Source organism: Delphinus delphis, chromosome 7 (genome assembly GCF_949987515.2).
Source record: "Delphinus delphis chromosome 7, mDelDel1.2, whole genome shotgun sequence".
In the NCBI taxonomy this organism is placed as follows: domain Eukaryota; kingdom Metazoa; phylum Chordata; class Mammalia; order Artiodactyla; family Delphinidae; genus Delphinus; species Delphinus delphis.
In genome coordinates this window covers 27,224,773-27,251,019 of record NC_082689.1, presented here as the reverse complement: position 1 = coordinate 27,251,019, position 26,247 = coordinate 27,224,773, and the positions used below count along the sequence as shown (strand labels likewise).

The following is a 26,247-nucleotide window of genomic DNA, read 5'->3' as shown; positions in this document are numbered from 1 at the left end:
GGCTTTTTGTTGTCGGTTTGTCTGTGAGCTCCTTCAGCATAAGTGCTATATATTTTTTCTTGTATCCCCAGTGCATTCCCTATGATACATAGAGCCTTTCCATTAATGTTTGGGAGACATTTCTCAAACAATTAATTGGTTAATGAACTAAGATTTGTAACCTCAGTTGTAAGGCATTTTAGAAGTCATATAGGCCAACATCCCCTTGATTCTATAACGTTCATGACAGGATGGGCATTCAACTTGTGCTTGAACACATCCACTGACAAAGAGTGCATTAAGTTCAAAGAAGTGCAGAAAACAAATGGGGCAACTGATTATCCTAGAAGTCCATATACACTTACTATATTTAGAACAAGATTTTAATCTGAACATGTTCAGAGGCAGAGCTTCAGTCGCATGGCTTGTGTTTGTGAAAGAGGAATTGTTCATCAAAAGATAAAGGGACTGAGCAGATCAGATAAAGTGGCAGAAAAGAGCACAAGTGGCATATTGTTTATAACTTCCCAGGACTTCATCCTTTCTTGTCTTAAATAGCTGAAAGAAGATCCTATTCATGGAAAACCATAAAGTATTTAGTTTTTAAATAAATCCTTCACTTCCAACTCTCCATCCTTTTTTTTTTTCTTTTCATAACTCCTATTTTCTTCTCCAACTTTTCACGTTTTGTTTTTTTTGTTTGTTTGTCTTTAATTCTAGCATCTTATTTTGTGATGTATAGCACAGTCTCCAAGTTTACCTGGGTCATGACCCTGCTCCCACCTCCTGTAAAGAAATCTCTGAAGCATCTTGTCCTCAAGCACTGATTGCTGTTTTTACATTGTAGCCCCTTTAACACCCAACCAGTTCCCTATAAGGTGGTTCTCAGGTGTCTGAAACTAAAGGATCTTCATTTGATGGTGGTGCCAGTAAATACTTAGGACATACTTTTTTTTTGGAAAACCTGTAATTCTATAGAATAGGCCTTAGCTTTGTACCCAAAGGAGATTTATTTTTACAGTGCTTTATTATGTGACACTGGACAAAGTCTGACAAATCTGGAATCAGATTTCAAACTGGAAAAAGTTTAAAACAAAATTATTAATTGTCAAAATCCAAATTAAAATTTCCCTCCTACGCATTTTATCCTTTTTATTTATGCTTAAAGAAAATTGTATTAAAATTATTATGATTGAATTTTTCTTTATATGGTAAAAGAAAAGTATTGATGTAAGGGTCAAAATTTATCCCTTCAAGAGTTCCCTTGCTTATGAAACACACTCAGGTTTTGTTCATGTCTAAGTTTGTACACCTAGTAAATGGGAGAACCAGTATTCAACCCTAATTTTCTTGTTAGAAATCTATTACTTATTACACTATATCTCCAGGTCCTTAGCGAAATATCATCAGTAGAGGCTAAAGCTTTAGAGCATTTAAATATTATTTATTTCTGGTATGTATTCTGTATTTATTAGTTCTTTTATATAATATGAAAAAGGGCCAGAAATAATATACAACTGTGAAGTACAGGTTGTATGCCATGGTCACATAAAGCTCCTTACCCAGTTTAATATGATAGACTGTTATCAGTGGAATGGATGTATGAAGTTAGTGTCATCTGGACTGGATTCTCCTAGTTCCTACCCCATTCCACCAACTCCTTGGCGAAAGAGCAAGCAATGGAATGGATATTAGTAGATTTGGCTTCTCATTCCAGATCTCCCTGGAAGTGTCTAACTGTCAAATAATTTACTCTCTCTGGCCTCAGTTTTTCAGTATGTGGCAGACCATACATTGAATCCTACTGCTAAAAATGTTCAAATAAAAGCCACAAAATAACAAATAATAGGTAACATTTGTTGAGCACTTCCAACTTGCCTGGAATTATGCTTTATTTGTATTACCTTATCTAATTCTATCAATAACATAGCATTGGCTTGTTGTATACTCTGTGTCCATTATCATCAGAAATAATGATGCACTCAACAACTCTCTTGATGTGAGTTGTTTATTAGTCATGGTGTGTGGTGAAGAATGGATCATCCTTGTCGGTATTTTACAATCAGCCTGAAAAGAGCAGAAAAGACATGAAACAAATACCTGGATTTTCAAATTTTCATGTCATCAAGAACTTTTCCTCAGTTTTGTATAGAGACAAAGAGAAAATACATAGCGTTGTAATTTGTTAGTCAACAGCTATTTAAGCTTAGAACTCCTCAGCATTTGTTAGGAAAGATACAGATTCTGCATAAATTTCTTATATTGTGAGGGACCCAAACAAAAGTTTCTGTTTTGTAGTACTGATACGGATAGTTAGTAGTATAAAGCATAATTGAGCCTACATGGAAAAGGGAAACGATATTCATATGCTTAATTGTATTATAGGACTTGTTGTTGTATTCTTTTGTTCATCCTTGGATATGTATCAGTACAAAATTAGAATCCCAGTGTTTTTACTGAACTGGCACATTACATGATGACAGGGCAGAGCATATCACAGAAAACATTCTAGAATTGCTAATGCCAAGTGCATCATAAAAATGGAGACATGCTTATCTAGCACACAGTGTATTTTTCCTTTAGATTTTCCAAGCTTTCATTGTTTCTCCTTTTGCCAATTTTTGAGAGTATTTAATGTTGCCTGGTAATAACTATAATCAGTGACTCTTTCTGTGTTTTGTGATCTTTCTAATGTTGTAATCCAAAGAAAAACAGTGAGGTTTGTGGTTTTGTGGGAATCCCAAGAGAAAAAAGTTCTTCTTGACTAAATGACATTTTCGGCACACATCTCAACTATCTAGATATTAAATCCTTCAGTTACTCCTTTGAGGGCTTTGCTAGTTCAGAATATCACATATTCACACCATGCCTATTACCCCACATCCATCTCCAAAGTGATCTAACAGATAAAGAAGATTATAACTGGATTTGAGGTATTTTAGGCAAAGTGTATTTTTGTCCTAAACCGTTAACGAGTGCCAAGAAGTATCTGAAATAAATATTCTAAAGACAGCTTGAATATGTTGTTAAACTGACCAAGGACTAGTCACTGTTTTCACAGTGTGCAGTAGGTTTTTTACCACAGAAAATGGGTAACTTTAAACATTCTTCTGAGACATTTCTGCTTCCCTCAAGTAGGATTAGACACAACAAAGGACTGGCGTGTTCCCAGGAAGCTGACTGAAAGCAGTGATTGGACTCCATCCCACCATCATAAATGTCCTGGACTAAGGCAATGAGAGATCCAGCTTCTATTTTTGAGAATGACTGCCTGACCTATCAAGATAATTGCCTTAACCCCTTATGCCTGTTATTCTACAGGGATATTTCATGTGTGCATTTCTATCACTCCCCATTCTTTCCTGAGGTCCTGTGCAGCAGGCTTGCCTGAAAGCACCAATCTTCAAACTTCAGTGTTTCAGAGTCATCTGTTAAACCTGTTAAAATACCAATTTCCAAGCCCTATACCCGGAAATTCTCATTTATTGGATGGATGTTGGAGGTGATTGGCTGAAGACACTTTAAGTTACATTGGAATAGATGATCCCCAAAGAGCGTTTTAGTTTCATGTTTTAAAGCCTTTTTCTGAGAGGGATGAAACTGTTTATCTTAAAGATATTTCTAAACCTGTATGTTGCATGGTCACTACTATGTATGCTAGGTCTAGAAGTTTGTTCTACTAAGCATTATTTTTCATACACTCTCAGTGGAGTTAGAACTTGAGTCGCTTCTTCTACCATGCCTGAAAATTAGGTTTCAAAACCATTCTTCTCTCACTGATTGAGCTAATGTTGGCCAAATATCTATAGCTGACAGAATCTTTTTCCCTGTGTTTATCTGGATGTATTAATTAATTCAATATTCAACAAATGTTTGAAGCCCAGCTTATGACTAAATGGCCCTTTGGTAGGTTTGAATATTACTGTCATGGTTTGCTTGTGTGCATCTTACTTTTACATAACCCTTTTCATACTTTGAAGGAAAAATATGAAAAGCTCCAACCAAGTAGGCAGAAAATTAGAGAATGGTTTCTTTTTTAGTAAAAATGTATCTCTGATTTGCATTCTTAGTCCTGGATTTGCCCTGAGAAATGAAATTCATTGGTAGCTCAGACAGCAGAGCAGTCAGGGACATTTTCTTCTGAGTGTTTCTGTTTAGTTCTTATTTCTTCTCTTTATAGTGGAGGAAATGTGACAGATGTACCTTATTTTATTTTATTTCTTTGTATCTGAAAGCCCTTGGGACATATATGCTCAGGAACTACTGTTTGGTTCACTTAAATAAATACATTCACCACTTGCTTTAAAGAACAAAAAATACAGGAACTATCAAAGCATGTCAAATTTGTTTTAATGTACAATATGCAGGCAGTTCAATGATAGATCAAGGTCCAGATGAAAATGCTTCTCTTTTTAAACTAGCCTTTAAACACATTAAGTTTTAATGTACACATATGGTTTTGTAACCTTTAGGGAGAACCAGCAAAACTGTATTATTTGGCCACCTTCAAAATAATAAATACTTTGTCATTCTAAAGTTATCATTCACTTACTAGCAACATTTGCTTGGATGTTAATTAAAAGAGTGTTCTAGGGAAAATGAATAAAGGAGAGATACTTTTTTAAAAAGCCATGTAATGTTATTTTTTCTAAGAAACTATATTTTCATTAGAATTTAACTTATAACCTGTCTGAAAGATCTAGAATATTAAGTGAAGTTTTATAAAACATGTTGTATGAAAAAGATCAATGTCTGTTTTGTATTTTATTCACTTTATATACATGAAGGTTAATATCAGAGCTATTATGTGCTAAATAATATTTGCTCAAAGGAATGGTACCCTATAATAAAATGTCAGAAGGCAACAGATACAGTTATTATTTATTTATAATATATATCCTGCCTGACTTGAGGAAAGATTTGATAAGTTTTACAATTAAATTATATATAAATTATATTTATATATAATTTATTTCTATAAACAGACACAGTACCGAAGACTTAGAATGAGGTAAATACTGCAGTTAAGCATTAAAAGAGTTCCTGGTGATTAAGGGGAAATGTGGGAACAGATATATTACCTGACAAAGAAATATCAGAAATAAGCAAAATACATTATCTCATCTTATTTCTAAATTCTAATATAAATTAACCTATTGGGTGTATCCTTAAGCAAGGAACAATCATATCACAAAAGACTGTTTTCAAGAGTGATTTTACAGATTTGGAGGCAGACTTTTAGGTTGCTTGTGGGCAAATCCAAATTTTTTCTTACACACACAAAAATATGAATTTATTTAAGTATCTGGACAGGTACTCAAGTAAAGTCTCAGAGTTCTGAAACATAGAACATTATAGTCTTAGGCCTGGACAATTTTTAAAGCAGATGCATTTAAATACAAGTGATTCTCAATATAGTAGAAATCAAATTATGGATGTTGTAGTCAATATTCTAGAAATCTAAGTAATAGCAGTACTGACTGACAGACCTACCCATAAGCTACAAAATGGGTCTCTGAGAACCTACATTAATTATCATATAAGATAAACACTTTCTATTAAGTAATTGAAAATTAGAATATGTCTATCCCAAACCATGAATTGAGTTTTGCCATCACAGCCTTGTTTTATGTTGAGCTGGATATTTCCTTTTTTCTTTCTGTTCTTTCTTTTGCTCTTTGTTGTTGTTCCTTCCAGTCTTTTATTTGCTTTTTGTCTCTCTCTCAGTATTTCTTAATTAGAATTATCTAAGGGCCTTGGCTAATTCTTAGGCTACTGATCCATAGAAATAAAAACCTTCTAATCAACATGCGGGAAGGTACTTATTTTTCACTCTGCAACATTAAACATATATGCATTAAATCTACCTAAAAACAAAACTGATGAATTTCACATATATTAAATAGACAAGAAATTAGTTTTTATACCGTTTCAACGTAGAAATTACTCTGCAGAAAGACTGTTTTCATTAAGGTTATAGCAGTTTTATTATCATGATATAAGAGGATACAGGTTGAATCTTCAGCAAGTTAGAAGTCTGATCAATGCCACATCATAATGTCTGGCTCATGTCATTGTAATCAGAGGATAATGACAGGTTGCCAAACACTAAAGAATCTTACATTTTTTCATAATTATCCATCAGTGATATGAATCAGAGTGTAGCCATGATTAGTAGGTTCAACAGCTGGTGTGAAAAAAATCCTGCATGCTCTTACCAAGGAGCACTAGATTGAGAGAGCCAGGTCTAAGGCTTATTAAGGGAAAAACTGGAAGAACTGGAATTTTAAAAGCTGGGATTTTGATGAAAGAAGAAATGTCTGTCCTTAGAGAACTTTCAAATATCAGAAGGAAATTGTTTAATAACAAATGGTGGCAAAGATTGAAGCTCACCCCTCAAGTCTATAACTAACATTTGTGGTGGCACAAGACCTTCTCTTAGCTTTTCTTTCCAACTGTATATCTTAATTGGGAAGAAGACTGGGGCCCTGTTTTATGTAGCATAATAGCCATGATATGATAGAGTCAAGTGAAATATCTCATTCTCAAATCAAATAAATAGAAATTTGAACTTCTTGGATTTCTTTTTAAAAATCCGTATTACAGGTATCTGTATCCTCATTCATATTGGCATTTGTGTTTAGCCCTAACAGCTAAGATTCCGTTGCAACTTATTATGAATTGTAGGTCAATGTCTTGGACTTAGTACCTTTTTTTTAAAACTCAGGAAATTCCTTGTTCACATTATCAAGCTAGGCTTTTGGGAAGAGGAGAAGGAGAAGAGTGTAGGTAGCTTCTCAGCTTGCTTTGTCCATCCAGAAGATTGTACGGCGGATGCCCAGCTGTTCAGCAGTTAGGAGCAAAGAGGATTTGTGATCTTTTGCCATATGGAGAGAGGAGTCTTTTCCATTACACAGTAGGAATGGGATGTTACAATTCCTGGTACCTCACAAGTTGTCTTTAATAGAGTTGGAGAGAATTTGCCTTTATCTCAGTTTTCTTATCTTCTTTAATTCCATAAGCACAATTTTCAGAGAGATTCAGGTAAAAGTAATATTATACATCAGGAAGAAGAAATTAAAGGAAGCTGTGATCACTTTTAACTATGTTTTAACACCATTTTGAGGAGTAGAGATAATCTGTGACCCCAAAACATTGATTGGGAGTTTAAGTGAAATTTACCATGAATGGGTGGTATTTTAATAATACCATGTTGTGATTTTAAGTGAGAGAAGCTAAATAGTGTCTCCTCTGTTTCCAGCTGCTTTTCAGTAAAACCTAAGGAAATCTTTGCAAATCATATTTTCTGTCAGTCTTGTCAGCAATGCCAATTCTAGCTTGAAATCTCCTAAAATGATTGTCACTTAATAGAGAGTTAGACTATGTACATTTCAAAAGCCCAACAAATTAGAAAGTGATATCTGACTGATCTGTATACATTTTAAGGAGTATTATCTGAGTAGTCTTATCAGGAAGCCAGATGATGCATTTTAGATAATAAATTCACTTTATTTGTGCCTCTGATAGTAAGTGAAATCAGTGTAGCCAGCCTGCCCTTTCTTCTTCCAACATTAGTTTTTATTGATTACTTAAAAAGAAAGAATTGAAAACTCTAAACTATTAAACACTAAGGAATTCACTTTTTGAATGCCTGGTCTCTTGAAAACAAATTATCATAACTTTTTTTTTTTTTTTTTTTTGCGGTACGCGGGCCTCTCACTGCTGTGGCCTCTCCCCTTGCGGAGCACAGGCTCCGGATGCGCAGGCTCAGCCGCCATGGCTCACGGGCCCAGCCGCTCCGCGGCATGTGGGATCTTCCCGGACTGGGGCATGAACTCGTGTCCCCTGCATCGGCAGGCGGACCCTCAACCACTGTGCCAAATGGATGATTACCAAGTAACACACTGCTCATTTCCATGTTGGATCTTTAGGTTCAAATTGAAGATTTTTAGTCATTGAAAAATCTTTTCCAGATATCCCTAGGGGAAGAATTGCCAATTTTAGCCTGGAGTTATGGGTGCTCATATTATTTTATTTCCTTTGAATATCTATGGCTAGAATGCCCAGAGTTAAACATGGGTTAAAGTGCAAACCTAAGTATTTTCCAAATCCTTTTGGAGATGTTAATAAACATGGCATCAGATGAAGGTTCTATAGCCAATTGCTTGAGATGCTTTGCACACCACTTGCCTTCCCTGAGAGTCCCATGCGCAGTAGAATAGCAAAAGCTCTCAGAAAGCTTGTGTTATACATGCCCATGTAACTCAGCATCTCTCAAGCTTATTTGAGCACTTTACTGCTGGTAATCTTCCTCCCCAAAACACATAATCAAAGACTATTCATGAAAAAATATCAGACAGATTTCAGTAGAGGGGCATCTATAATTTACCTGACCAGTATTTCTCAAGGTCATCAAAAACAAGGAAAGTCTGAGAACCTCTCACAGCCAAGAAGAACCTGAAGAGACAGGAAAACTAAATGTAATGTAAAATCCTGGATGGGGGTTCTAGAAGCGAAAGAGGACATTAGGAAAAAACTAAGATAATCTAAATAAACTATGGACTTTACTTAATAATAATGCATCAGTATTGTTTCATTAATTATAACAAATGTATCATACTAATGTAAGATATTAATAACAGAAAATTGCGTACAGGGGATACATAGGAAATCTCTGTACTGTCTGCTCAATTTTTCTATAAATATAAAACTCTTCTAAAAATATAAATTTTTAAAAAAACAGTATTAGCCAGGCATGTACTTCTTTGTGGAAAACTTTTTCTATTTACAGGTATTCAGTCTGCACAAAAAATATTTTGGACCGTAGAAGAATATGGAAATTTTATTTAAGCTGTTCTGGTAAAGGAAAAGTAAAGAAATCAAGGCATGTAAAGATAAGAGTGCTGAGGCAACAGTCTCGCTAGCAATAAAATATTGTGATCAGAGTCATGCTTTGAATGTAAATAATTTATTCAGCCCATTAGATATATGAAGATGCCGAAACAAGATTATGTTTCTCAGAAGAAACATAATCTTCAGACTCCCAATTTAGGTCCTTTGATAGTTGACTAGAAGACAATGGCAGAGTGGAGTCTAGAACACTGCAGAACTGTCTTTATAAAAGATGTAGCTAAGTTTTCAGGTGTACACATGGAGTGGTTAGTTCTGAGGACACACTCCTCCCATCAGGCTTTCATGTCCTAGTCACTTGCCGTGTCTGTCTTGGGACGTTCATTCAGTTCTCTGTGATATCTGGGAGCAGATTTGCAAGTAACTATTATTGGACTTACCAAGTTTTCAGGCTCTTCTTCCTATGCCAGCAATTCCAGTAAAACTACTGAAAATATTTTGTATGTAATGACTGGTGGTATGATGACTGTTAGTATAATTATAATAATAATAACAAAGGTAGTAACTACTATTTATTGAGCTTGCCAGGGACTTGTGCTGAGCCCTTTATTTTATTCTGTTTAAACTTCACAACAAACCAATAAGCTAGGCATCGTTGTCCTCATTTTATATATGAGGAAACTCTTCCGTGCATACAGTTCTTTGTACATCATCAGTGCTGTGCAGATGCTCTTTGGTTTATTCACAAGCCCTTCAATCAATGTTTTAAAAGTTAAACCTCTTATCTCCTATTTAAATATGATCATAGAGACAATAAACAGAATCCTTATGGGAAGCAATTGCTGGGGTTAGGGGTGTGTTATCCTCAAATTAGTTTAAATGAGTTGATTCATCTAGTTCTTCCTGGTATGAACAGAAAATTAGAATAGGGACCTGAGAGTAGATTGAAATTCAGTAAAAAGCAGACAGATCCTTACTAGGAATCTGATAGGAAGCTTACTTCCTTTACAGCTTAATTTATTTTTGATGTCTCTAAACAGAGCTTGGTAGCCAAAAGTAGATTTCTTTTAATACAGTTTTTGTTTCCTTGTTTAGAGGGTTTTGCTTGAGTTACTGTTTTTGAAAGAAAGGAAAGTGTTCTTAGTTTCCATCAGAGACTCTCATTGTCTATGTTATCATGAGTGTGGGGACAATAGACCATCAACAAAGCTACATTGCTGGCAACAGCTTTTCAAAACTGAGTAATTTATCACCTCTCATCAACTGCATCTCTAAATTTAGTGGCATAGGCATATAAGTGAAGGCCGTGCGGTATCTGCCATTTGCTTAACATGTACAGAACACCTACCCCACGACTTATTCAAACTTTACTATAATTTACGGCCACCTAATATATGTTAGTGATCTAACTTAATTGACTTAATTGTGAAATAAAACTGTAAGTTATGACATAGGCCTGATATTATAATTTTTATTCTCTATGTAAGATTTATACTGAGAAAATTTCATTCCCTTGTAATCTAGACATAGGGCTTAGAAAAGTTTGCTGAAAAATTGTCAAAACGATCTTTCTCTTAATACACAGTATCCAGAAAAACATATCTACCTGGTTTGAATTGATCATCTTTGAAACTGAAAGGGCTAATATATTGGTCATCGTCTTTTCTAGGTTTCACAGAGTTGTGGTTTAAAAGAGTATTTGGGATAATTTTCCATAATCCAGCATTTCCCCTCAGCCATTCTTTTCCCCACTCTTTTCTATCCAGTTTTGTCACCCTACAGATTTTCCCTATACTAAAGAATTCCTTTACTGTACAATGTCACATGTCAGTGAAAGTTAGCTCAGGTATGTCCTTAAATGCCAAGCACTAGTTTAAAAAAAAAAAAAGAGTATATGTAAACTGATGGTGATCTTATATTAAAAGAATAGATATTCCAGAAAAGATCTGTAAAAACCAAGGTGTTAACAATAGCTACCTCTTGATATTAAAAGTGTGTTGTCGGGCTTCCCTGGTGGCGCTGTGGTTGACAGTCCACCTGCCGATGCAGGGGACGCGGGTTCGTGCCCCGGTCCGGGAAGATCCCACATGCCGCGGAGCGGCTGGGCCCGTGAGCCTGCGCGTCCGGAGCCTGTGCTCCGCAACAGGAGAGGCCACAGCGGTGAGAGGCCCGTGTACCGCAAAAAATGGAAAAAAAAAGTGGGTTGTCGAATATGTTCTTTGACCATAGCTAACTAGTGAGTTTGCTATAAATTTTCCCTATCTTAGTACTACTAATATCAGATAAGCTTTCTCCAAAGTCATGGCTGCCGTTTTTCCTCTTCCAATCACAGGAGAAGTCACAGGACGTTGAAGAATGGCAGATGATCGGAAAGATGAAGCAAAGGCGCCTCACTGGACCTCAGCTCAACTAACAGAGGCATCCGCCCACCCACATCCACCTGAGATCAAGGATCAAGGTGGGGCAGGGGAAGGACTTGTCAGAAGCGCCAATGGATTCCCGTACAGGGAGGATGAAGAGGGCGCCTTTGGAGAACATGGGTCACAGGACACCTACTCAAATACCAAAGAGAATGGGATCAATGGAGAGCTGACCTCAGCTGACAGAGAAACAGCAGGTAACTAACGGCTCTTCTGTCACCAGGGCTTGCTTTGTGCTTTGAAGTCTGTTTAGGCTGAAAATGAATTAATTTACAGCACTGATCTTCTTTCACTAGTGCTAGGACTGAAATTCCAGTCGGTCAGGGGAAATAGACACCAAAAGGAGAGAAAAATCATGGGAACTAGTCTGACATTTCCCCCAAATTAGTTGTATGCTCAATCTCATCTCCCTATTTAGTTTTTACCACTTTAATTTTGGTAGACAAATGGCTTGATGTGTGCATGTTTTGCTAGTAACTGTCAGCACTGTAACTTACTGAAAGAAAACTTCATGAATAGTTTCTTATTGATACTCTTGAATGATACTGGACTTAAATCAATAAATTGATAAGAAGCATACTTACTTTTTAGGGCAGAAAGGAATGTAGAGTCTATCTCCCAGCCTTTAAAAAATAAAAGAGAAAAAGCAAAGAAAACAAACACACACATACATACACAGGAACCACTTAATACTTCCTCAGATAGCTTTTTAAGAACTAATATACAAATGCTTAAAGGAGAACATAATATAATTTAATCTTAAGTACTTCCTTTCAAAGTGTAATTTCTACCAATAGTCCTCTTTACTATTGATGATATTGTCATTAATGGCTTAGAGAAACACTAGCCTGCCCTATAATATTCTACACCATTATTTCCCTTCTTTTCGTAATTCAGAATTTAATGCATTTGAACACAGCAACTTGCTGACATGCTACTCCAAAGAGAGTAAGTAAACTACTAGTTAGAAAGGCTATACCGCCTTCAAAATCATCCCGTACTTATTCAAAGATTGGTTTTCTACAGTTAGTTAGTAACACGTGCACTGTACACTCAGTTCAAAAAATATATTTAAATTTTAATGGGCAAGTATGAAAGGCATTTCAAATATAGTATGATTTTTTTTTTAATCCACTCATTCAACAAACTACTATTGGGCATTTTCTACGTACAAGCTGTGCCAGGGTATGTGCAAGGAATGGACTCTGAACTTCACAGAGCAGATGATCTAGTAGCAGACATTAGACATGTGCATACAATTAATTCAGATACAGAGCACAGTGTGTTAAGTATCAAATAAGCAGTATAGGAGGACAAAGCTAGAGAGGGATTGTTTCCAAACAAAATTCCCAAATTGTGCACGGAAGCATCTTGAGGTGCCACAGCAAAGGCACAAGAGTACGGCAGAGTGTTCTAAATACTCAGAAGAAACACCGTGATACTCAATGGCTTTCAAATACTACATGAACTATTAGTTCAAGATAGTTCCATATCACTACTAGATCACACCACATTCCTTTTCAAGATGCCCTGTCTTTGTGAAGCTGCATTTTGGCAGTTGCTGTGATAAAAAAACAAATACCCTGCAGAGATGTATGTGGAATGGAAAAAGAGGGTGGCAGTGTCCAATCTAATTCAAAGATTTGAAAAGCTGTACAATGCCCTATAGGCACAAATGTCGCATTAGTAAGAAATTGTGGTTAAGAATGAAATAAAAATATTATTTTTACTTTTCATGGTTACAAGGAGGATTGAAAGAGATAGTAGAGTATATAAAATGAATGACTCAAGAAATAGTCTATTAATTACCATTATTGTTATTATGATTATCAGTGGTGGTAGTTGTATCTATATGGACAACAGGGCACTCTGGGTCTAGGAATATTTTTCTACAGCTGAGTGTAATTCAACTTGAAGAGGGTGGAACTTGGGTGTCAGGAGCACTAACTGGGAAACTTTTGAAGGGATTGAGGCACGAAGAGTTGAGGACAAGTTAGAACAAAATGGTTGTGGGAAGGAAGGAGATAACGTGAGACCAAGATTTTTCTCATCATCGTCCCCCGCAGCACTTGACATTATACCTCGAGGACTCAATAAATGTGTGTTGAGTGAGTGGTTGAATGAATGCTGCAAAAAGAAGAAAGTCCTTTTCAAATTAATGGTGAAAACTATTGGAAAGTCTTATTTTGTCTCTTGAAGTCTCCCTAGTTGACTCTCACTGACTATTATGGAGGCTTATTACATACTCAAGTAAAAAAACCACTGTAGCATGCTTGGTCAAGCAGTAGAGAACCAACGTCATTCACTATTTCATTTTTTTCAATGGTCTTAATTATTTAAGAGCATCAGAAAAATGTATTTGCCAGGTCAGTGTGTCCTTGCCAGCTTCTTTGAGAAAATAATATAAATGAAAAAGAGACTAACAGATGTTTCTTTAAATTGTGGGTTCAGGACCATCCAGAGACAGTTTTGAATTCATCTTAATATATATCAAATGAATATTACATTACCTTTGGGAGACTAATTATGTAAGTTTTGTACGTATATTCAAAGTGACAAAGGTTGTGTAAACAGCCTGCTCTAGGTTACCAGAGTGATGTTTCAGTCCAAATTATGATGTGATTTTAAATCAATGTCCCTCCAGAAAGAACAGGCCAAGTGTTGAATCCATCAATTATCCACATGTGGAAAGCAGTAGGAGAGGAAAAAGTGTAAAATACTATCTTCTCATACCCACAGAGGATTTCCCAGTGATAAGTTAATGTGCAATTAAATTTCTCTCCAAACTTTAGCTTAATAAAAGAATAAATTATATTATGATGGTTTATATATAACTGTTTCACAAATCACAAACAAAAGTTATCCCCAGTAAAAAGAAATGTTCTCAAATCTTAGATATGTTCTTTAAAAATGCTGTCCTTTGATAATGGAGACCATTGATACGAGCTGGCATTATATCAATAATTTGAGGTGATTATTTGAAAGAGGACCAGGCTATATATTAGCCCACTCTTTTATCATTCCATATAATGTATTGGTATATTGCAATTTCCCCTATAATGGATATTTTTCAGGACATTGTGAACATGAAACGTTTCCCAGTGACATCCTCAGCTATATGCTATCATGTCCAGACCATTCCTGGTTAAAGCTGAAGACCTTTCTTCTACTTTCCTTCTTTGCTGTAGTCTTCTCTTCATTCTGAGAAATAAACCTTTTCCTCAACATTGTTTATTTTTATCTCTATAAACAAGATCACATAACAAATGAATTGTAATCATCAGTTCCCCCTCCTTCTTCCTTCCTTTATCAGAGTGGGCTTACTTCACCCAAAGGTCTACCTCATTGTCTCTCATCTACCCTTTTCAATGTGCACCTTCATTTCTGGGCCATAATAACTTTTAATTTGTAAAGGTACAAGGCCATAGTCAGCTTATCTTTGATCTTATGCCCTGAGGTGGTGGGGGAGGCAGCAGGAGGGTAGGAGTTGCACAGGAAGAGCTGGAAGGAAATTATACTTTACATTATATTTCTTTACAGCTTACCCTTCTAGATTTTTGTCTCTTTCCAAATTAGCTTCCAATTTAAAGCTAATCCATGGAAAGGTAGATAGTATTAAATGCTCACCTATTACTTTAAGAATTTTTCTTACATTTGTTTATTGACGTGTCCTTTTTAGAAGCCATGCCACAGAAGCCTAGCAAAAGAAGTGAGAAAACATTGAGAATCAGGCCATTTAGTAAAGTTATTATTATTGATAAGTGAATAAAACATGTGACTAAAGCAGTCATTTTTAAATTGTTTTCCCTACATGAATAATAAGAGTAAAGTCTTGTAATAAACCCTTCCTCTCTTTTCCACCTTATCTTCGTTAAAGAAAGCAAGCAGAATGCATTTTGGTCGCTATAGAGTTTGAACTCTGAGTGAAAATTAGGAGCCTCATCTTTAAGCTTCTTATTCATAGGTGGGGCCCAAACTCATATGAGAATTCATATCATGATAATATCAAGATAACTGGATGTTAGCTTGTAAGATGACCTTTCACACTCCTCTTTATGGGTTTAGCAACCCATCCAAGATCACATGGCTACCGCCAACATGCAGGTCTCCTGCTTTATAGGCGAGTGATCTTACCACTGCCCCACGCAGCCTGATTCAGAGCCACACGCCCAGCTGCAGCTGTTACCAGTGATAGCCAAAGAAGGCAATTCTTCTTCCATTGCAGAATGGTCACATCCATGTACCTTGAAGCATGACAGAAAATGAGACCTTTATTCCCAGTTTTCAGCGTGAATGGAGAAAGAAAGGAGGCAATTCTGAGAAGTTTACAGATAGCAAAACTTTGAAGTATTTAAAATCATGCTTTCGTGATTTTGACTGTTTTAAGGTACAATGCTTTGAATACTAGTAAAAACACCAGTCACAGTATAAAGTGCCTTCATGATCATCAAAAGCCAGCATCAGGTATCTCTTTGAGTAAATTTAAAGATTCAAGGGCATTCCTTCAGTAACTGCCCCTTGATTTCCCAGGGCTGCTGTGTTTCCCCAACATTTCCCTGGATTCTTCCCAGGTCTACTCCCTGTCAAAGCAGTGAGATCTGTAAAAGCTCTTCTGGGTTATCCATGGTCAGTTTTTCTAGAGTTTTCCAATGGAGATGCGCCTTCTAAAGCCTGGCCTGCCCTTTCACATCTGCATGACTCAAGCAGCCAAGTCACAAACATAGTCGGATATCTAAGTTTATTGTTGCTGAAATTATAAATTTAAGCTTGAAAATGCACAGTGGAGAAAAATGTTGTCATCACTTACAAGCAAAAATATGAATATACCTTTAAACTTCTCTCTTTCCCTTTTCGATCTTGGAAAATTCAGCCTTTTCTGACCTCCCCATTCTCCCCTCCTCCATCCCCAGATTTGAGAGTTACTGGTAGGAGTCACCATCCCATTTAAACTGTGGCATATGGTATGTAATATATATTAACGTAGGCAGAGCGAAATAGTACAGGACCATTTCTCCTGTGAAACGACTGAAGGCATCCGCACGACCCCTAAGGCAAATAAACAAGCTGGCCTAACAATACAAGAGGTTGCAGATTTTCCTTTGCTTGTTGTCATGCCAACCACTCATTGCTCTGGCTGCCATTTCCCTGAGCTCCACAGAGAGGAGTGTGCTGAGCAGTTATTTAGCATTCAGGGCGGATCTGCAGAAAAGCACACAGCCTCACTGCAGAGTGTCTGGCCCGGCGGCGCCGATGGATAAGGACAGAGAATGGGGATCTTTTCAATGTTTTCCTTCGAAAGGTTAGGCATCGGGGGCTAGAAAGAGTGAGAAAGACAAGGATTGATAGAAAAGGCATGAGGTTTGTATTTGTCACGTTTGCTTTGTCCTATGTGGTCTCTATACTATTTGAAGGCAGGTTTGGAGATTGGCTTCAATCATCTGTGACTTGTCTTGTTGGTAAATAGAAGGATCTGAACCTAACTGGGGGCTAGCTTGCGTGGACATTGTCATAAAGAACCTTGGTAAGGTATGAGCTTGTTTATAGCAGGTATTGCTAACTAGAGCTTATAACGTTTTACAAATTAGAAGAAAAGACAGGTACCAGATACAGTTGTTTATTTAAATGTGCAGTTAGAGGGTAGTTCTTCCTATAAAAAATTACCTTATATCTTTCTTTGCTCTTCAGCCGAAGTCTTAGAGTAGAATGTGATTGTCTTAAGCCGGTAATTATGAAACAAAATTTAAGGAAAACTTGGTTTCTCTAGACTCCTTTTAACTAAACCCAATGATGCAACAAATAAAACATGATTTTATTCCTTGGAATTTTAATTGCCTACAAACACTTCGAGTTGTGAAAAGCAAGGCTCGATGTAACACAATATAATATGATATTTTAAAATTAAGGTTAATTTGCATACGCATTTACTCCCATGTATGGTCCTCCAGAAAATTCCTCCCATGCACTTGCGGAAATCATTCTCTTTTCTTTATTGTCTTGTTTTGTGTTAAATGTCAGAACCACGTCACAAACACTTTAAAAAAAACCTATTTTATCATTTTGTTTGGTCTACTGACACTTTGAAAAATTGTGTTGAATTTGAATCTTAATCAATGCAACAGATTTGAGCTAAGAATAATTCAGAACTACTTGTAAAAATTATTGTCTCGCTTGTTTCTAGATGTAAATATAATTTAATACCATTGTAGTTTTTACTTGAGCCTTTCTCCTAATCCTGTATTTTTCAGACCTTATCAAATTTTCTCCTAATTTGCTGTCATGGTGGGTCATCATATTTTTCTTTTAATATATTCCAATTATTTGAGGTTTTTAAAATCTCCACTAAGAGAAGATCTCTAAGCAGTTCATAAAATCTTTTTTATTCGTAGTGAGTAGATGACAGTAATCAGTCATGGAAACAAGTTTTCCTTGATTCATTTTTCAACCCTCTAAGCCCGTGCTTTGGTTAGGATTATGCACAGCCTTTATCTGTCCCTTGTTCAATTTCTAAGCATTCTCTCCTCACAAAAGAGAAAAGACAAAAAAAAGAAAAAAAGATGAGAAAAACTTTAATACTAATTTGGAACAAATAAGTTTCCCTAATATCTGGGGAATGTATTCATCATCAGTCAATAATGTGTTTTTTGAAAAGTATGATGTATATATAAATTGATTATATTGCTTGTATATACCTGAGAAAAGTATCTGTCTCTGTATACCAAATACCCCCTTGAGGGTTGGCTTCAGGTTTGATTTTATTGCTGTTGGGAGGTTAGTAGGCTGGGGAGCACCAAACAGTCATCACACCTCCCTCTTTTCTCCCCGAGCTACTTGAGATGAACTGACTTTCTGCTTCAGTATATCAAGCCCTCTTGCTCTCTCACACTTCACTGCACCTTAGCATGTTACGTAAAACACTGCTTTGACTGTCTGGGGAGCCTGGAAATTCATACCAGGAGCAGATGAACAGAACAACTGGTGCTGCATTGCAGACCTGGTAGTTTAAGCATGATCTGACTTGGCATCATGAGTCCCCAGGGGAAAAGGACACTGCACGCTCGCTGCCCTCTCACTGTGTTACTCGCCTCACAGAATGAGTCACCGTTCAACAACCCTCAGAGAAAATACAGTTCTAAAACCAGCCAAGCTGATAAGCAGAGAAAGAGGAAAGCATATGTCCTAGGCTCTCATGGCAACTTTGAACAAATATGCAAATGGTAGGTGGTTATTAGAACACAGAAATGAGAGTTAAATATCTGCTTTTACAGTTGATTTCAGCAAAACTCAAACTTCAGAAGATATTAGGCAAAATGGATACCAAGGGAGGAATCAAGGTTCAGAGAAAAATCATGTATAATAGAGATGATTCGGCCTCAGCAGCCTGAAAATTAGACTCAATATTTTCAGTCCAGATTTTGTGTTTGGAAACATAGGTCCAAGCGGTGCTGGGAGCTGAGCACCTCTGATTCTTGCATAAGTGACTCTAGCATGAATGGTCAGTCCTTTGATTAAACTAACAATCTTCTCTTTTGCAAGCAAAGATAATTTGCCCAAGCAATCTGTTATGGTTTCATTCGTGTGCAGCATCGTGAAACAAGTGATGGAAAAATATTTTGAAAGGGTACATACAACAGAAGAGATTATCAGAAGTCCATGATCAAAGATCCAGAGCTGATTCATTTTATTTTCTCAAATGAACCTCTTCTTCTTTCAAACATCCCCATGTACCATGTTTATATCTTGCTAATAATAGCATTGATCATATCAGAACATTTTACTGAGGTTACTTGTTACTTGTTTTAATCCCCATCACTAGGTTCTACGTGTTTTGAGGTAGAAGCTATGCTTCATTCATCTTCATGTTCCTTCTGGTATATAATGCAATGCTTATTTTCCATAGTAGGTGCTAATAAACATTTTTTTGAAGTGAGATAAAGAAAAAGAGCATTAGTATCCATGTTCTGTTTTGAGAATGGAAATGTCATCAACAAAATGGGGCTACAAAAATTACACCACAGTGTAAGCAATACATTTGTGGGAAAGATGATGTTAGAAAGGAATACTGGAACTAAAGAGGCAGATGGAGGAACAACGAGAGGAGGCTAGATTCAAAGTAAAGACTATAGAACTTGATTAGGACAATCAAGTAGGAACTCTGAAATATGGTTATAAAGGGAATGTCATGGAGGGATATAGCAGAAGACTTGATATGTTCTGATATGTTCTGAAAATAGGAGTGAAGGTTTGAAGCAAAGAAAGAAAATATATCTTTGACTTAAAATAGCAGTAAGATATTTGATTAGAAATATTGTCTTGATGATGAAAACAGCTGAACTGGGAAGAATATGAAAAAACAGGATAAATGACCTTTCTAAGAGACATCAATAACCTAACAGCTAAGAAGTATACAGATATTGAACAACTTTTCTTGTTCATTCCTGCAAAATTGAGCCTCATGTAATAGAGTTGGCCTCGATAGAAAATGATACTGAAATATCCTTCAAACAAAACTCTAAAATGAACGTCTTTGTTGATCCTATCCTCTGGCTGTAAGGTAAGGATTGCCTCACTGCTATAGATCAGGAGGTCACACAAATTTCATTTCTGACAAATGGACAAACTGAATCTTAAAGCAAATTGATGTTCTAAATCATAGGCTTAATTATACTTCTGTAAAGGAATATACCAGTTTATCTTGGAGAGATGTTATGTATCCTGCTTTTGAAGGTTAACCTGAATAAAATATCACCAATGTTCTTTTTTACTCTACTTCATCTGTGAGTCTATAAAATTATTTGAAAATGATAAGTTCTTAGGTAATAAACAGCATTTCCCTATTGAATAACAGGGATATTTATTCACTAACTTTAGGGAAAATGTTTCAATTTCAATTAGATATACTTCTCTAGTTTTGTTATTTTAAAAAATGATAAAAGCTGTTCGTAATCGATAATTTTTTTTCTTTTTGACATATTAAAATGAAAGATGCTCCCATTTACATTTTCTAATTCTAATCATTAATTTTTTCAGTATTTAAAGGACTTTCTTTTTCTCCAAGGAGGAAAATAATAAAAGGACAAGAAAAACAACTACTATTACTTTTATAAGCAATTTTTGAAATGAATCAATTCATTGGATACTTTTTCTCCTTGTTGCATTTTGCACGTTGCTATTCTTTACCTTAAAGCCAAATTATATTTTTCTCTTTCTTTAAAAATTACCTATTGGCTGTTTTTCTCATCAGCTTGAAAAACCAAGGTTTGTGACTAATGCACTGAAAAGATTGGAATAAACCTCCCCTGAGAGCTTTACCAGAATTTCCTTTTCTCAAAAAGAAAATTGCACTAATTTGGCCTAAGTCACAAAGCATGTAAGATAGTCCTCCAGGCCAGTTCTCACCCAATTCTTATGTCTTGATCATAGTAAAACAAGAAACAGAGAAATGGATTTGAAGCAAATACAGATGCCACTTTCAAAAGTCACATTTTAGGAGAGGAAGTTCATTCAATCAAGATAACAGTGATTTCTGACCTCGTGAAAATATCTGCTCTCCGACCTAAGAAAAATTTAGTACTTGAAATGCTTTTGGACCACAGTGAACTTGCACATATGATCTGAATGCTGTATTGAAAACACTGCTCAAGGATTTGGCTGTTTTGGTGACACACGTTTCCTTTCTAGTTGGATTTCACTGTTTATGAGTGAATTGAAGCTACCCTAGCTGATAATTTAGCGTCTTAGGACTGGAATTACCAGAGAAGGTTGATTTATTTTTTTTAAGTGAAGGAATAAAAACCTCCCAAATTATGTCTAACTTTTTTAAAGTAAATTTTAAAATAATGAGCATTTCTTCAATTCTAACTAGAAATGCTTGAGTCTCCTATGCTCAGATAATGGTGTTTCAACTCTTCCTTATGTTCTCTGATGTAAATAGGTGTGAAAAAAACTATAAATACAAAATGCCTTTCTTCATTAGGTCTGTGGAAAATGTTAGAAAGTATTTTTAATATCTATTTGATTAAAATGTCAAGGTGTTTCTTTTATTTTTTTCTATAAAATTTTAACTGTAATGCTTCAAATAATATAATGATTGCATTAAAACTGAACTTCTCTTCCCGTAGCTTTTGATCACCTTGTTACTGTCAGACCAAGTCAGCCCTGCTTCTGCATTTCACGTTGCATTTCAGAATTATCCAAGAAAAAAAAGAGCACAAAGTTCCCTGGTTTCGTAAGAGTTCTTACTTATACAACAAACTTCTCTTTAGGAAATCAGACCCAAGTACAAGCTCAAATAAAACATTTTTTAAGGGTGAAGGACCTCTGTAAAAGTTGGGAAGGAGTGACTGATAATGTAGCAGGGGAATGAAAATGAATCAGAGAAACCAAGCTATTTTGGGTCATATTCTTAGAACCAAAACTTGGCCAGCCTCTTCTTAATCAGGGCTATTGTATATGAAATATTGAAATTGTAATTTCATTTTGAAAAAATACAAGTCCTGATTTAGAAATTTTTTTTTATATGTCAGGAAGAAAATAATAGATATTTTCATAGTAAATTGAATTTTCATTGCTATATTTTACTAAGAAAAATTCAGGACCTTTTTAGGAAACTTGAATTTTCATATTATCAGGGAGCCCCTTATAACTCTTCCCCAGGACTGTGTTTTTTATGCCAAATGAAGCTCTGTGTTTTTTGACTTTGCATAGCGTATGATTACAGTAGCATCTGCCAATCCAAAGCTAAATTATAAAGTAAATAGAACTTGCCTTGAGCACCTTCCCATTTGCTTCCTGAATCCTATTTCTTCATTTTCTTCAGGTTGTCAGCAGTCACCTGCAGATACCACATATGCCCAGGATCCCACTCTCAATGCCATTTGCAAAGCGCAGTTGCCTTGCCCCATGTTAGGCTACCTACCTAGCTAGCGTTACATTCTCGCATTTTTCTCAACACTGCCACTCCATCAATATTGATCTACCTTTCTCTTTCTGCTGCATTCCTACAGTAGAACAACCAGAGCTATTGCCATAATGAGTTACAATTTTATGCTTCCTAGATATCATTTGCTTTCTGATATAAAGCGTCAGTGTCTTCAAATAAAGAATGAATATTTTGACAGTTTTAAGTGCGATATATCACCCTGGGCACCCACAATTGGCAAGTATTTCTAGAGGTGTGCTTGGTAACAATGAGACCCACTACACAGAGAAGAGGTATAGGCTGAAATAAGTAAACAACATTGAAGCAAAATCATCAATGTAAAATTTTATTTCAACAGATCTCTAAGGGGCATTTTCTAAAGTAGGATTTGTATGTTATTTTAAATTTTCTGAAGATAACTTTGAAATTACTATTATTGTTCTTGTTTGTCTTAACATAATGAACTTTTGTATCCCATGATTGGAGAGAAATTCATTTAATAGTATTTTCCATGGGATGTATTAATCCAGAACACAAAAGAAAATTTTATTCTAGAATAATTTTTGGCATAAAGAAATTTTAAAATTGTATTAAAGTCTTTGCTTTTTAAATACTATCATAATAGTACAAATATAACATTGGACCTAACACTTATTTTCTTACTTTAAAAAATTATTTTCTCACTTGCAAAGTCTATTGATTTTGCTATTCAGACACGGTGGAAAAAAGTCTTTAACTATCAACAGTTTTGCTTGTTTGGAATTTTTCCAGGGAAGCGGTCCTCCTTCTCTCAGGTTGTGACTGAGCTTAATTTAACAAACATTAGTAAAGGATAAAAGAAGGATGACTCAAAATTATCTTCTCATTTTCTTTTGTTTTCTTTTTCACCATAGCATTTTAGTTTTCAGAATTTCACAATGTAATTAATTCCATTGTCCCTTTACCCACAGTATGATTGAAACATTGTTCTCAGGTTATATATATTCAGTTATAATTTGAAAATTATAAAGAATTACCATGTGCACTTAGTGACTTAAAGTCTGCCAAGTCCTTTTAGGGCTGATATAAAGAGAATATTTGTGGACAATATTTTATAGAGCTCCAATGGCAAAAATAAAATAGGCAGTTATAGAAGATGGAGAATCACTTATTTAAAATATTTACAGTTCACGAGAGACTGGCTAAGAAGAAAGCACATAAGGTAGATGCTGTTATGTTGCTATTTGCACGTTCATTCTCAGAATGATGTTAGGACTAGAGGCTTAAGCAAACTGTAATTACACAGAAGTTATGTTGGTTTATCTGTTTGCTGATTGAATGTACCGTATGATGTATTGTGAACAACGTGATTTTCTCATCACATAGTTCCTAAATTCCGTATGCTTCTAGGTCACAAGGCCTCCAAAGATTTACTTAAGTTATTATGCTGGGAATGAGTTAGAAGGAGCAAACAAAAGGTAGCTAAGCTGGTGATTTTTACCATTTTATTGTAACAGTTTTTCCCTAGATGAAATATTTAAATTAATAGGGGTAACTAGTAAAGACTCTTCCTGGTGTATGGAGCACTTATACTTTAAAAGTTCACTCCAGTGACTTTTTTTGGAATCTAGAATGTTTTTCCATTTTTCCATTGTATCCTCTGCCTCAGACATTCCTAGGTTTTGCAACTGTAGAAGCAAGGATTTCCCCATATGAAATCTTAGACTTGCGCCTCGTGCCCAAGTCCTTTGAGGTACCCAAATACAGATGAAGCTTTGAAGACACGGAGAGACCCTCATGTGCATGAATGATGGCACATACGTAAATTCACACACACACATATATGCAAAATTCACACACTCACACTCACATAAGCACACGTGTACGCAAGTGCTGTTCTGCACGCACGGTACATTTTGTATTGTTTATCCCACAGTTACTCTAAGGATGAATTTTTTCAAGCTCTCTTAGTTTTATTGATATTTCACCTTTTCATCAATGTTATTAATAATGTCTTATGCTACCTTCCTTCAAGAGTGTGATGTGTTCAAGATAATGCAGAAGATAATCCAAATTCTCAAAGTCTACAAGAAGTAGTACATTTGTAATGATTTTGACAAAATGCAAAACTGAGCGTTTCAAAGCTCTAAAAGCATTTTATCAGTTCCCTCAGTGCCTTAATTATTGCATTCAATTTATTAATATTAAGCTATTTGAAATTTTCAGAGGGGCATATTCCCCAAGACATTTCTTTCTCAAATTAATTTAAGATCAATAAAATGTTACAAGCTGATTTAATTAGTAAATGTTTAATATATGAAGTACAAACAACAATATAAATATACACACATTTCTATATTGGGATCCCCCAATACCAACAACAGCACAAATCTTTAACTAGAATACGTAAGTATAAAGCTAGACCATATTTGCTTACTATATTTCTTCTGCTGTACCCTTAAAATTACAAGTAAAATTTTCCAGTAGGTACTATTTTTGATCCATGCTTTGCTTTTCTAATTACTTTTGATTCCATACTATAATATCCTTAACCTGCAGTATGCTTTCACTGATAACCATCTTAATTTACTAAGCCTTTCCCTTTGACTAAATTTAAATGTTAGGCCAATTCTATCCAAGTTCTAAAAATTTCATTTGAGTAAATTAAATTGTCAGTCTAAACAAGATTATGGATTTAAGCACACAGGTTGAAATAGGAAAAAAGAGAGCGAAAGAGGGAAAATTCTCCTATAATCGTACACCGTACTCCTAATCCTAGCCCAGATGCATTTCACAAGAGGACCATATGAGTGATTATGGTGAGATCAGCTAAAATCGGTGGCCATTACTAGAAAAATCTTAAAAAACAAAACCATGCCCTTCAATGAGATTGCCCCGCTTTCAAGCACAATTTTAATGTAGGAACACCATGTCTTACTCATGTTTGTAGCCCCCGTAATGACTAAGCATAGTTCCATCATCTATAGTGGATGCGATATAAATTCTCTTAAATTTAAGTACCCATCAGAATAAACTTTGTGCAGTCATGATCGTGTATCTTAAGTGCATTTATCTCCATGGACTAACTTTACTGCAAAAGCATTTCCCCCCATAGATTAAATTTATCCTGGGTTTAGTTAGTAAGTCTTAGGAAGAAATCTTTGAAAAAGCTGGTATGCAGAGATCTACAGCTGCAGTGTTGGCCGGGGTGACCCTTTGGAATCAATGGGAGTCTGACTAGCGAGGGATATGCCAACACTGGCCTCTTTAATAAGTGCTAAGGTGCCAGAGAAACAAACAAAACAACAACAAAAATCCAATCTGCTCTTTTAATTTCCTTCATCACCACTTGATTACAGGAAATAGCTTCAGAGAGAATATTTACTCTCCAAATTAAGCAAGGAGTAGAAGCAAGGAACTTTCCTTCTTTCCTGTTTTTATGAATTTATCTAAGGTATTTGTTTGGCAGGGCGCTTCGAACACAGTGCTTTCCTTGTTGACTAGTTTCCATCAGCAGCAGCAATTAGCATCGGTTTCCTAGGCAACCATTCTGTACCCTACTGAGAAAAACCTTTTCTTGACAGGAGCGTTCTAAAATTGTTTTGTTTTCCTTCTTTCACAAGTGTATGGTAGGCTTACTTGTCATTTCTTTTAACACAGCACTATTATGCTCATTATTCTTAAAAGCAGAAACACTTGCTGGCTTTTATATTCCATGTGGTTGAATTTATTGTCTCTGTCTCTTACTTTTCCCTTAAACAACCTGAAAGAAATCAACAAAAATATGTTCTCAGGCATATGCCAACTTGCTTGGATTTTTTTGTTCACAGTCTAATTGATGAGACTTTACATGTTCAAGTAATCACAGCTGGTTCTGATGAAAACCCAAAAGGTACACATTCAAAATCAGACTCCTGTGCATACCAACAATGTCCTGTGTTGCTCAGGACAAACTTGGAATTGTCAGGACCACAGAGAAAGCTTCAACGCCATTGTTTTTATTATAAATCAATGAAACAATATTGATAGATTAATATAACAAAATAACTAAATTAAAAAAGGTGCTAAAAACTGGTTCTGAGACTGGCAACAAAATTTGAT

At 35.6% G+C, this 26,247-nt stretch overlaps 1 protein-coding gene across 8 annotated transcripts in view; it reads left to right on the top strand.

The window, feature by feature from the left end:
- The window catches only part of MAP2 (microtubule associated protein 2), a 145,940-nt gene that overhangs the window by 58,285 nt on the left and 61,408 nt on the right, over positions 1-26,247 (top strand). For all 8 annotated transcript variants that reach the window (XM_060016187.1, XM_060016186.1, XM_060016185.1 and 5 more), the window contains exon 3: positions 11,162-11,446. In XM_060016187.1, the coding sequence (XP_059872170.1) occupies positions 11,185-11,446 (262 nt within the window). In that variant the 5' untranslated portion in view covers positions 11,162-11,184. The remainder of the gene's footprint in view (positions 1-11,161; positions 11,447-26,247) is intronic.